Source organism: Oratosquilla oratoria, chromosome 25 (genome assembly GCF_046742065.1).
Source record: "Oratosquilla oratoria isolate Oo_2021 chromosome 25, ASM4674206v1, whole genome shotgun sequence".
In the NCBI taxonomy this organism is placed as follows: domain Eukaryota; kingdom Metazoa; phylum Arthropoda; class Malacostraca; order Stomatopoda; family Squillidae; genus Oratosquilla; species Oratosquilla oratoria.
In genome coordinates, this window is record NC_134801.1 from 24,759,858 (window position 1) to 24,773,342 (window position 13,485).

At 40.9% G+C, this 13,485-nt stretch overlaps 1 protein-coding gene across 1 annotated transcript; it reads right to left on the minus strand.

Annotated features, from left to right (window-relative positions):
• Window positions 1–1,139: 1,139 nt before the first annotated feature.
• LOC143038751 (uncharacterized) lies at window positions 1,140–6,348 on the minus strand. Its single transcript, XM_076208280.1, has 3 exons — window positions 6,203–6,348; window positions 2,155–2,945; window positions 1,140–2,018 (listed from the first exon to the last, which is right to left on the minus strand). The coding sequence occupies exons 2-3, from the start codon at window positions 2,923–2,925 to the stop codon at window positions 1,692–1,694; spliced, it is 1,098 nt and encodes a 365-aa protein (XP_076064395.1). The 5' UTR covers window positions 2,926–2,945; window positions 6,203–6,348; the 3' UTR covers window positions 1,140–1,691.
• Window positions 6,349–13,485: the final 7,137 nt, after the last annotated feature.

Consider the following 13,485-nt stretch of genomic DNA (forward strand, 5'->3'; position numbering starts at 1 on the left):
GCCTCCTTATTGTCTTTATTATTCCTCTTTAATTCCTCATTCTCCTCTTTTACTTCTTTCAACTGTCTTTTTAAATCTTCTATTTCTTTAGTTAAGTTTTTATTCACCTTCTCTAGTTCTTCCAATTTTTCAAATCTCTGCGCAATCTTTGCTACGTTACCGAACCTCTTCTCCCAATGTTCGGTCATTTTTTAAAAATTTTCTTCTAGTCTTGCTAATCGGGGGGAGGTTGGTATTCTCCCTCCTCCCTCTCTCATTAAATCCCTGGAAATTATTATCTTCACCTTCCATTGTGCTACTCTTATCTATATTTCTAACCTTAATGCTTTTACTAATATTTTCGATTTCCCCAGTGTCGTCAATTGACCTTTTGTTTACATTTTTTCTGCTGTCAGGGGGAGCCCGTTCGTCTCCCTCCTCATTTTCTTCCATTTCCCTCAGTAATCCCTCCCCTTCTCCACTTTCATTACCTTTTTACTACACCACGAGATTTCCCCTTCCCTACAAATACAATAAGGTACTTCCTCGTAGTTGAGATCCACGAAAAATGCTGTGTTATTTTCGGAGTTCCAATCCACGCCGTGAATCCGACGAAAGTGTGTGTGTGTATTTACCTAGTTGTATTTTACGGGAAGGGGAGCTATGCTCGTGGTATCCCGTCTTTATATTTCATTTTATCTAAACCATTTTTGAATTCATGTATTGTTTTTACACACACTACCTTCTCATCTAACTTGTTCCAAATGTCTATTACTCTGTGAGGAAAGCTATTCTTTTTCAGATCTCTTCTATAGTTGTCTTGATTTTCTTTCCGTGTCCTCTTGTATATCATCCCATTTTATTAGATCCTCTCTATCAATAATTTCTATGCCTTTCATGATTCTGTATTGTGTGTGTGTGTGTGTGTATTTATATGCCTATATGGTTTGTGATCATCCAATATACAAACTGAAGAGGAATATCATTGATGTTCGAATATAAGAAAACACTGTCCATGAGGGACTAGACATTGTTCTTAACCTTTTTCAGTGCCCTTAGTACTCCTTGATTATAAAAAAAAAAATCTCATAACCCCATCCAATATAAATACAATGCAAACATATGAAAAGGATAAGTGATACAAAGTTTGATGAGAAATTATTAGATATATTAAATTACTGAAAAAAGGTACATTTTTTATTTCAAATTATAAATGTCAATTAGTAGGATACAATGATTGCACATTTTGCTTTCTCATGGTAAATATACATCATTGCACTGGCTTATATTTCGTATCCCTTGGGGGTACGAATACCCAAGGCACTAGACTAGACGTAGGAAGCGAGTACCAGGCGAGTATGCGTGGCTCGCATGGCAATGAGGCGACGGGCCACTACGTCGCGACCTCCAATCTCCTGAGCGTCTTCCTTGCTGTGTCATGAATACAGAATAACAAAGGAATACTCGTGACCGGAACCAGGTGCACAACATCGGTGGATTCTTCAGGGTCGATGGTGCCACTGGAAGGTAGGCGGTGGGTCGGATCACCGTGACTCACAGCTTTTGATTTCCTGTCGAGCCTTTGGTTCATATTCCCTCCATGAGCCCGAGTAAAGAAACGGCAACCTTTTACTAACAAATGGTTTCTAACTCACTCGAGCACAAGTGTGAGATTGATATAACTATCCATAGTTTGTAGGGGAGAACTTTTGCTACCTGTTCTGCCGTGCACTGATGACTACAGCATCGGTGTAGGAGGGGAGGAAGGCGTCCTCCTCTCTTACTTCGTCATCCGTTGAGGTAGTGGCTCCTGGAAGGAGCGAAGGAGTGCTGCAGGGTGCCCTGATGCCTTGTACATTCTTTGGACATGGTTCAAGGCAGGACTGAGTCTGAAAGTTAAAGAGGAGTTCGTATGGGGGAGGCTTCGTTATAACCATGTCGTAAGGAGGGGGTTCGACGGAGTCATGTCCCTCGCCACCTGATGCCCGGTCTTCCTCGTTCTCTTCCTGAACCGCTGGTCGCCTGTCTCCGGCTTCTTCCTGTTAAACAGGCCAAGGAAGGACATGTCGTCATCAAACTCGAGCTGAATTGACTAGGATTTCTCAAAGAGATACAAACGTTAACTACATCCACTTAAGCGCAGAGATGCAAGCAAAAGTAAACACCTGCACGTACCTGGGGGATCTGCTGCTGTTGACTCCTTCCCCGCATCCTCGAGACCAGACAGAAGGGGTCTCTACTGGACTGCGCCTTCCTCCATCGCAGACAGGCATGGATGCCCATCATGAGGAGGAATGCGGAGAAACCAGGTCCCAAACCCCACATCTTGAAGGCGTAGTATATTGCCACGAGGCCCATCATCCACGGCATGAGCTCGAAGAAGGTGAGTGACAAAGCGCGGATGAAAGCTTTGGTCACCCCGTGTCTCCGTCCTCCGAGCCGCCCTGTGCGGGGCATGTACAACGCAATGAACGGGCCCCTCCGGGGACCGAGCCGTAACGTTCTACGACTGCGCGGCGACTCATTGCTGGTTCGGTTGTCGGTGGTCCTCCCGTTGACAGTGGGAATCCCGTTGTCGACAGGCCTCTCGTTATCGGCGGGCCTCCTATTGTCGTCATTGCCTTGTATAGCACTGCTACCCCCAATGTCGTTGTATCCAGTAGCGCTGCTTCTGCTCCAGCGTCTGTTGCAGTCGTCGCCGGGCCTACCACCACAACAAGGCCTTGATTGATGCAGCAGGGCATCGTGGGTTGGGGGCGAGGCAGTTACAGAGGTAGCTGGGATGCCTGTCGTTTCCAGAGAGACGTTGCTTCGCCCTGAAGTTTCGGACGCACATCCACAGCTACAGGCAGTCGACGCTGAATCTTCTGAATGCAGACTACTCGTCGATTCATGAAGATGGTGCCCACTCGCAACACCGTTCGTCAGAGCAGCTGTTTTTGCCATTGTGATGGGAAATTTACTCTCTGGCCAGAGGGACAAGAAACTGACATTAATTTCTTGTCACTAACCTTGTGAAAGAGACGTATATATTTTTAAACAATTCACGTGGCTCGGAATAAGGGCATGTGTTCAGTGGTCGTGGGGGTCATTATTGGGAGTGAAGTATAGGTCAAAGCAATACAACTTCACCTAAACTATTGGTAATCTGCCTGGACGAGATTTTCAGAGAGATGACTCGAGAAGGGAAAGTTTTGAACACTAATGGGATCTTAAGAATCTGATATTTCTAGATGACATTCTCGTTTCAGAAAGAGCGAAAGACTTGCAAGATATGTTGGATGATCAGACCCAAGTCTCAGAGTAGGTTTAAATATGAATAAGATTAAAACTAATTTTCAGCAAGAAAATGCAATGTAAAGCAATTATAATGGATGATAAAAATCTCTAAGAAGTTGAAGAGTATACCTATTTACGTCATATACTAAAACTAGATGGTAATCATGAAATTTTCATAAAAGGCCACATCAAAATTGGTTGTAAAAAGTATGTTTTATATATATGTATATACATATATATATATATACAGGAACGCGATGAAAATTTCTGTACCAACATGTCTGAAACGTAGTTTCCCCCCCCCCCCTCATAATACCAGTTAAAGTCTATAGATGTAAAACATAGAAACTGTTGAAGGGGGCTGAAAGAAAATTGCGGAATGCACAAAAGAGAAATAATTGGAATGACTCTGAAAGACAAAAAGAGGTCATAACAGATGTGAGAACGAACTCGTATGAATGATAGTGTGCAGGTGATAAAGGAGCGGAAATGAAAAGAGAAAGGTGGGTAAGCCACAAAGGAGAATGGGGAAAATTGTATTATTGAATGGTTGATGCCAAACGTTGGCCGTGAAAAAGGAAAACCAGAAATATTGAGGAGATAGAAAAAATTGCAAGATTGACGTATGACTCATCGGAATGTGTGGGATGGGCCTTTCTTCATATATATATATATATATATATATATATATATATATATGTAGATATATATATATATGTATATATATATACATATATATATATATATATATGTGTGTGTGTGTGTGTGTGTGTGTATGTGTCTGTATTCACCTAGTAGTATTTTACGGGAAGGGGAGCTACACTCGTGAGATACCGCTTTTGTATCTCCCAGTGTCTAGTTTGCTCTTAAATTCATGCGTGTGTGTGTGTGTGTGTGTGTGTGTGTGTGTGAGTATATATACATGTAATATATATATTCATATGTACATATATATATATATATATATATATATATGAATACATATATATATAAAAATATATATGTATATATATATATGTATAATAATATATATGTGTGTGTGTACACGTGTATGTGTGTGCGTGTGTGTGTGTGTGAGTATATATACATGTGAAAAATGTAGTAACACATTTGTAAATCACAAGTAACACCACAGTCGGACGAAAGAAAGAGTTGCATAAGCGAAACTATATATTTCGATTGCTAACTGCAATCCTCTTCAGTAGTACAAAATGGAAGGAGGATGCTATCTTAAATAGCAACCTCTTACAAAAGAAAGGGAACTTGGAAAATAATAAACGTCACTAACCCAATCCTATGTGACCTGAGGATGACATGAGGTCGGGTCAGGGGGACGGGGAGGAAGCTTGTTGACAATATGTTTGGTGATGAATAGTCCTGTTATAATGTCTGGGGTCCATTGACCCTTGGAAATATTCATCTTGGGTTCTAATCTTTCTCCTGTTCTAGCTAATCTTTACATGGAATACTTCGAGAATGTTCTTCTTCCAACAATAAAACCCCCAGGAATGATTTGGTTCAGATACGTTGATGATATTTTCAATCTTTGGGATGAGAGTTGAGGTCTCTTTGCTATTTTTCTAGATAAACTCAACAATTTAAAAACTAACATTAAGTTCAAAGAGAATGGGAAAAAGATGACAAAATCCCCTTTTTAGACACTTTAATTATGAGGAATGGAAATAAGCTTGCCTTTACTGTTTTTAGAAAGAACACCCATTCAGGAAGTTACCTTCATTTCTTCAGTCATCACCCAGATCACATTAAAAGGAGTGTTCCCTTTCTTTTGTAAGAGGTTGCTATTTAAGATAGCATCCTCCTTCCACTTTGTACTACTGAAGAGGATTGCAGTTAGCAATCGAAATATATAATTTCGCTTACGCAACTCTTTCTTTCGTCCGACTGTGGTGTTACTTGTGATATAGACATGTAATATATATATATATATATATATATAACATATATATACATACATATATAAATACATGTACATATATATATATATATATATATACATATATCAAAAAAGATAAAAAGTTGAGCAAAACTTTCTTATATTTGTATGCTCGAGTTACACGAACTTTTGCGTTCAACCCACCTCCGCCATGATAGTGCAATCGTTAGTATGTACACGTGGGAAAGCTTATACATACACTGAATGGTTCCCAGTGAACAGATTAACATCTTTTCAACCACAATTCACTTTTAATTCCATGCCATCGCAGTCGAGATGTTAATCTGTTCACTAGAAACCATTCAGTGTGTGTATAAACTTAACATCTTTTCAACCACAATTCACTTTTAATTCCATGCCATCGAAGTCGAGATGTTAATCTGTTCACTGGAAACCATTCAGTGTATGTTTAACTTTCCCACGTGTACATACTAACGATTGCACTATCATGGCAGAGGTGGGTTGAACGCAAAAGTTCGTGTATGCAACTCGAGCATACAAATATAAGAAAGTTTTACTCAACTTATATATATCTTGATAGCGCACTGGGTTGAATCACTAACACTTTGTATGTAGAAACGTTTCTCATATTTATGTTTACATCTATATGTTTTTTTTATTATTATTATTATTTGCATTGGCAACTAGAAAACAAGACAATCATTCTAAGGGTGGAAGTGAGAAAATCTTGAGAAACGTTCGTTCAGATATATGCTTTTGTATTTGCTCGCATTCTAATACAGCCAGACAAGCTTAACTATAACCATAGCCACCAGCGTTGCCCACTTTCTCTACTAGCCATATAAATAACCGTCACCAGCAGCCGTTGGAGATCGAACGTGAGTATTCGTGCTTTCAAGGATTGAAGCCCGACACACCGCGTCGGCAGTCACCAAAACAACACTGACGCAAGCATACGATCATTGCTACCGCCTGCCGTCTACTATCTCCACCATAGCACTTAACTTATATGTAGTTATGTCTACATACCATCATCTTCTATTGGCCCTCCATGATCTCATGTTGCTCTTCTTGCTGGACCCCAGCAGTCTTTCGTAGTGCCCCGCCGCGCTGTAGCCGTGTTATTGTTCACTTCGCACTGCAACACACCGCACTGCCACAACGTCCCGTGTAGCTCTTTGCGTATTCCGGAGTGCTATGCGGGATTTTACAAGGTCCTTCTTCTCATGCATTACACATTTGGCCACACACAAAGAACACTCGCATGCAATGCTTCTGGTACAATTATTAAAACCGAACCTAGCCTAATATGTTGATATTCGGCGTACTGGGGTGACAATTCTTCAGGTGGGACCTCATAGGGTGACGATTTTTCATGTGGGCGTTCTGGGGTGGCAATTCATATGACCCAATCATTTTAGTTATACATATTCAATTAAATATATTGAAATAAGGAATTAAACCTATTGAGATATTCAAATATATATATATATATATATATATATATATATATATATATATATATATTTATACATATATATTTACATATATATATATATATATATATATATATATATATATATACATTATATGTCGAGTTAAACACCATATGAGGATGGAGCCTTTATTTGTGCGACGTTACGCTGTAATAAGCGAAACGTCGTGCAAATAAAGGCTCCGTCCTCATATGGTGTTTAACTCGTCAGTCTTGTCGGCAACTGCCACTTTCATGAATATATATATATATATATATATATATATATATATATATATATATATATATATATATATATATATATATATATATTCAATTAGACCTACATTTTGCAGCGTTGATGCAATCGACTTGAAAAACGGCTAATGCAATTTTGCTCAACACTGAGCCTAGGTTCCATTCCGCAGTCCTGTGACGCACACACCACTTCGTTGCAAACGCTGGACAGGCGTGCCCCATATATGGACATGGCGTTTTACAGGATATGAAGAAATACAACTTTTCATACAGATGTACTGATTTGTGTCATATCATGGAAGATGAAACAGTATAGATAATAAAATCGAATTCGAAGCTAAATTTGACCAATGCAGGAGGTTTGTTAGCATAGCTCTTCTCTGTATTTAAATTAGGTAAATGAAATCAAGCTAACACACACACACACACTTTGGTTGATGCTCTACAAAAAGAGAAGACATTCAAAAAGTTATCTCCAACTGACTACTGTGGGAATTAAAATATTTGATGACTAAGTGATAAAATATTTGATAGGATGAAAAAAAATCCTGAATAACAGTATACGGCGACAGTACTAATAAAATGTCGAGATGGAGAGCTGTGACTAGCGGAGTCCACAGGAGTGGAAGGTTCATTACAGCAGTGATTCTCAAACTATCTGATGTGACTACCGCCATTTTTTCTTTTTTTCAATGTGCCACGTACCGGTAATATTTCGTATTAATTTATACCGGAAACGATATATATATAACGAATACAATAAAAGTTGACATCTTTTATCTTCTATTTATTTTTTAAACAATACAATATAAAACATACAAATGAAAAATAACCAGTAGTTTATTAACACAAAAAATAAACATTATATAACCTTAATCTTTACTAGAGTGAAAGGTGAGCCTGTTTCTTTGCCAGTTTATCCAGTCGTGGATCAATTGAGGACAGTGTCACGTGCAATGGAAAATGAATATCCATATTATTCCCGCACTTTGTCTTAATAACGCTCTTGGTTGAGAGGCCAGTCTCGCAGAGCTACGTTGAAGGAAATGGGAGAAGAGTTTTCAAAGCAATTTCACTAAGCTCAGGATATTCTGCTTTCACTTTTATCCAAAATGAACCAATTGATGTTGTAGTTTCGAAACTCCTCTTCAATCCTCCGTCAGCAGCCAGCTCCAACAATTTATCACAGCCTAGAATTTCCTTGAAATTCATTATATTCTACCAATTACTCAAATGATTCCTTAGCATGGCCGGGACACTCAGAGCTGCGTACCGGCAGCTGATGGCTTGCAACGGTCCACGGACCACCACTTTGAGTAGCGCTGCACTACAGTACACACACTACTACATTCTATACTTGTAGACTAGTAGGAGGTGCTAAGATGGGAGGGAGGGTGGAGGGGTATGGAGTGTTTTCAGGGATGGAATGGGTGGGAATGATTTTATGCCTTTTCCTTTTTGGCTACCTCCCTAGTAAGGGGAAAAAAGCCTTGGTATATGTATGTATGTATACTTGTAGACTACGCAAATCTCACACGAGTGAAAGATAAGGAGGAATACATTATAGATTGTTACAAAAATATCTAAACAGTGCATGTGCCTTAAACCAAGAGTGGAACATGAATTTAAAACCCAGGAAATGCAAAAGTATTGGAGGTGGGAAATTACTGTAGATAAAATGGAACGTGCTGTGAAGTAATTGTAAAAACAAGGGAGGAGAAAGTTCCGGATGAGTTAATTAAGGATAATCTGTCACCTTAGAAATTTTTTCAAGGAGACTGGGCAAGATATACGGGTTATTGAATAAGTTTTTTTTATTATATCGATGAAAAGATGTGTAAAAAAGAAAAGTCATAAAGATTCGATTCTGTTTTGAATTGGAATACCAAGCGATGATATGGTCTTTGTATAATGTGAAATGTATAGACAAATTGTAGAGCAGCAATGAAAATAATTCCAAACTCTGCAGATAGTACCAAGTTTAAGAACTTGTTCTGGCAACTAAAAATATATCTATTCTATCTATATACCACAGGTTTTCCCCCTTTTAAGAGAAGTAGCCAGCTAAGGCTTGCCCCCGTACCCGCTCTCATCCATTACACATTAGTTTCCCTTTTATATATGACTCTTCGTGGATGAAGTTTCATTTGCATGGCGGTTCTCCCTCCTCATCTCCTCACGCGAAAACACAAAAGTCGAATAGAAATCCCTTTGTGCTGCGTCAATTTATTGTCTATTGACAACTATTCTCCACTCACACATACCTCTTGCCTTCTCCTCTCACTGCTCAACAGATAATTAATTGTTGAATGTGGAACAGGTGGCAGCGAGAATATGGTGAGATTCAGCGTTTCTTAAAGAGAAAATTGCGAAAAGGAGACGTTTACAAGTCACAAGAACCAAACAAAAATTAAGGTAATAAAGAAAAAGTAGAACCTGAGGAAATGCAAATAAGAATGATAGAAAACACAAGAGGATTAAATGCAAATAACATCATACATACATACACACATCAAGGCTTTCCCCCTTACAAGGGAGGTAGCCAAAAAGGAAAAGGCATAAAATCATTTCCACCCATTCCATCCCTGAATACACTCCACACCCCTCCACCCTCCCTCTTATCTTAGCACCTCCTGGATGACGGGTCATCCCTGCACCTTGTCCACTGCCCTGGGTCAGAAGCAGTGTCGCAAGACACAGCACACCCACAGCAAGGCCGCTTCATTAAATCGGCAACCCCCCCCTCTCCGTCCCCCCATTGCATAAAAGGAGAAGACGGGGAGAAATCCGTTCGGGCTGCGTCAAATTTTGCTCACACATACTACCTCACCCCCAATCCCCCGGCCCATTCCACCTCATGCATCACAGCATCCTCCATATTCAACCATTCTCCATTCACCCCTGTCTTCTGTCCTCTCCCGTCCTTCCTCAATAGACATTCCCCTTTTCCCCAAATCCCCCTTCACCCCATCCATCCACCTCATCCTAGGACGTCCCCTCATGTTCACTCCCTCCACATCTGCCTCCCATACCTCTTTTACTAGTCTTTCTTCACTCATTCTTTCCATGTGTCCAAACCATCCTAATACTCTTTCACCAACCCTATCTCCCGACTCCCTTTCCACTCCCGTTCTTCTCCTCACCTCCACATTTCTCACTCTATCTAGCCTAGTAACCCCCCATCATACTTCTCAGACACCTCATCCCAAACACATTCAAACTCCTTCTCTCTTCCTCTCTTATGTTCCATGTTTCTGCCCCATACAGTGCTGTTGGCACAATCACTCCTTCATACAGTCTCCTCTTAGCATCCATTCCCAAATGTCTATTCCTCATTACACTCTTTAATCCACCAAGGCATTTACTCGCTTCTCTCAATCTACATTCTACCTCCACCTTCACTCCACCTTTTCCTGCCACATTTGCACCCAAGTATATAAAACTATCCACTTCCTCCAGTCGCTCTCCCTTAATGCTCATTTCCAGTCTACTGACACTTTCACCCCTTGTACATCTCATCACTTTACTTTTACCCACATTTATCTTTAGCTTCCTTCTATCACATACTCTCCCAAACTCTGCCACCAACTTCCTCAATCCCTCCTCCAATCCTGCCACAAGCGCAGTGTCGTCCGCAAACAATAGCTGGCTCACCTCCCACTTTTCTCCATTTTCTTTAACCATCTCCAATCCCTGACCCACCACCATTGCATTTACCTCTCGCACTACCCCACCCATGTATAAGTTGAACAGCCAGGGAGACATAACGCATCCTTGACGAAGTCCCACCTTTACCTCGAACCACTCATTCTCTCCATTTCTAATCCTGACACAAGCTCTACTACTCTCATAAAAACTCTTGACAGGTCCTAGAAGCTTTCCTCCTATCCCGTATATCTGCATAACCTCCCACAGTGCCTTTCTGTCTACCCTATCATAAGCCTTTTCCAGATCCATAAAAGCCCAAAAAACATCCTTCCCCTTTTCTATAGCTTTATCACATATCTGTCTTACCACAAAGATCTGATCTACACAACCTCTACCTGTCCTAAATCCACACTGTTCCTCACCAATTACTCCTTCTGTTCCTCTCCTAATCCTCTCAATCAAGATCCTCCCATAAGCCTTCCCAACTACACTTAACAAGCTAATCCCTCTGAAACTACTACATTCACACTTGTCCCCTTTTCCCTTGTAAAGAGGAACTATATAGGCACTCCTCCAGTCCTCCGGCACTCTACCCTCTCTCCAGCAAACATTAAATAACCTCACCAGCCAGTCCACTATCACTGTACCTCCCTTTTTCAGACATTCTTCATGGCATCCATCCAGACCAGGTGCCTTACCTGCTTTCATCATCTTAACAACTGCCTTCACTTCATCCTTCCTTATTTCTCCTCCATTTTCCTCACTCATCACGGTCATTTTCTTCGCATTTCCCACTGCAGTTATCTTTCCCTCCCTATCCTCCTTCACATTTAGCAACTCCCTAAAATATTCTGCCCGTCTTCCCCTTACTGCCTTCTCTTCCATTATCATCTCTCCATCTGCACCTTTTACCTTTTCTTCTCTACTTGATTCGTCTCCTCTTCCTCTCTAATTTCTTTCCAAAACATCTTTTTATTACTTTCAAAATTTTCTGTCATACTCTTACCCCATTTCACATCTGCTTGCCTCTTTGCCTCCTTTACCTTTTGCTTTACTTCTCATTTCTTTTCTTTGTACCTCTCATATGACTCCCTCGTCCTATTTTGTAACCAATCTGTGAAAGATCGCCTCTTCTCTTCTACAACCTTCTTTGTTTCCTCATCCCACCATTCACTACCCTTCCTTTTATTTCCTCCTGTCCTTCTTGTTCCACACACCATCCTTGCACACTTTATGACTCCCTCCTTGAACCATCCCCATTCCTCCTCCACACCTAGCTCTACTCTATCCTTCACTCCCTCCCACTCCTCCTTCAGCTTCTTTTCGTACTCCTTCTCCTTTTCCTTTTCATTCAAAGAGTTCACTCTAAGAACCTCCCTACCTTTTGTCCCTTTCCTCTTCCTCCATCTATCCTCCACTCTCAACTTACCTTCCACCAAAAAATGATCTGATATTCCCCCACCCTCTCCCCTTAGCACACGTACATCCTTAACTCTTCCTATCATAATCCTATTTACCACTACATAATCCATTAACGCTCTATCTACCACCCTTCCCTCCACCACCCTCTCCCATGTGTACTTATGCTTGACTTTCTTCCGAAACACTGTATTTGCTATCATCATCTCTCTTTCTAGACACATTTCCACCATCAACTCTCCACTACGATTCTTTCCTGGAACTCCTCATTTCCCAACCACTCCATCAATTGGACCATTTCCTACCCTAGCATTAAGATCTCCCAGTACTATTACAATGACATTTCTCCCTAAATCCTCTATGCACTCATTTAAATCTATCCAAAAGGCCTCCCTTTCTTCTACACTCTTCTCACTGCCAGGCCCATATGCACTTACAAAGACCCACATCTCCTTTCCCAGTTTCACCTTCATCCACATTATCCTTGAGGAAACCTCCTTCCACTCCATTACCCGTTTACCTATCTCTTCACTTACTAGAATAGCCACCCCTTCCCTCCCTCGCCCTCTCTTCACTCCTGATAACCTCCCACTTACACTCCCAAACTTACACTCACCCTTCCCTTTCAACACATCCATCTTTCTTCTCACAAACATACTACCTATCTCTTCCCTTTTACTCTCATCTGTACCTCATCCACGCACATTAAAAAACCCAAACCTTAGGGTGCTGGTCCGAAAACTCCCAGACCCTCTTATGCCTTTACTTTTTCTTTTAGGAATGTCCCCTGTGGGGCTACAAGGAGAAGGATGCCTAGTCCCAATCCCCGTCCCTTTCTTCTTGCATTGCCCCGGGGCGGCACTTTTTTTTTTTTTTGGGGGGGGGGGGCGGCACTTTTGTTGAAAAGAAGGTAAGGCAAATTCCCCCTAATGTATACACTTTTAATGCATGATTTATTCATCATGAGTTGTGTGTAAGAATGATGTGCGTATAAACGTTGTTTTGTGGATGAATGTTACATGTGAATCGTGCTAGTGACCATCAGATGTGGAAGGTGGTGGTGGTAGTGGTGGTGAGTGGGGGGGGGGCACTTTTCGACTCTCCCCGGGGCGGCACTTACCCCCCATGTCGGGGCCCTGCATCCGGAGCCGTCATGAAACCGTCGGGTATCGTCAAGACAGCGTCCAGAGCTGTCAGGACATCGTCCAGACACCGTCTAAATATGGTCAAACTAAAGACAGACAAGGACCGACATGTAGCATATTTGTTTTTTCATGAAAGTGGCAGTTGCCGACAAGACTGACGAGTTAAACACCATATGAGGACGGAGCCTTTATTTGTACTTGAAAAAGCTGTAATAAGCGAAACGTCGTACAAATAAAGGCTCCGTCCTCATATGGTGTTTAACTCGTCAGCAAATTTGTACCGACAAGTAACTCAAGAAGACCGACAAAGAGCAAATGAATAAATATACATATGTATATATATACATATATATATATACATACATACA

Coding starts and splice junctions, on each gene's coding strand:
- LOC143038751 (XM_076208280.1), bottom strand. CDS start 2,925: ATGGCAAAAACAGCTGCTCTGACGAACGGTGTTGCGAGTGGGCACCAT. Junction 2,019..2,154: donor AACAGCAGCAGATCCCCCAG/GTACGTGCAGGT, acceptor CCTGTTTAACAG/GAAGAAGCCGGAGACAGGCG.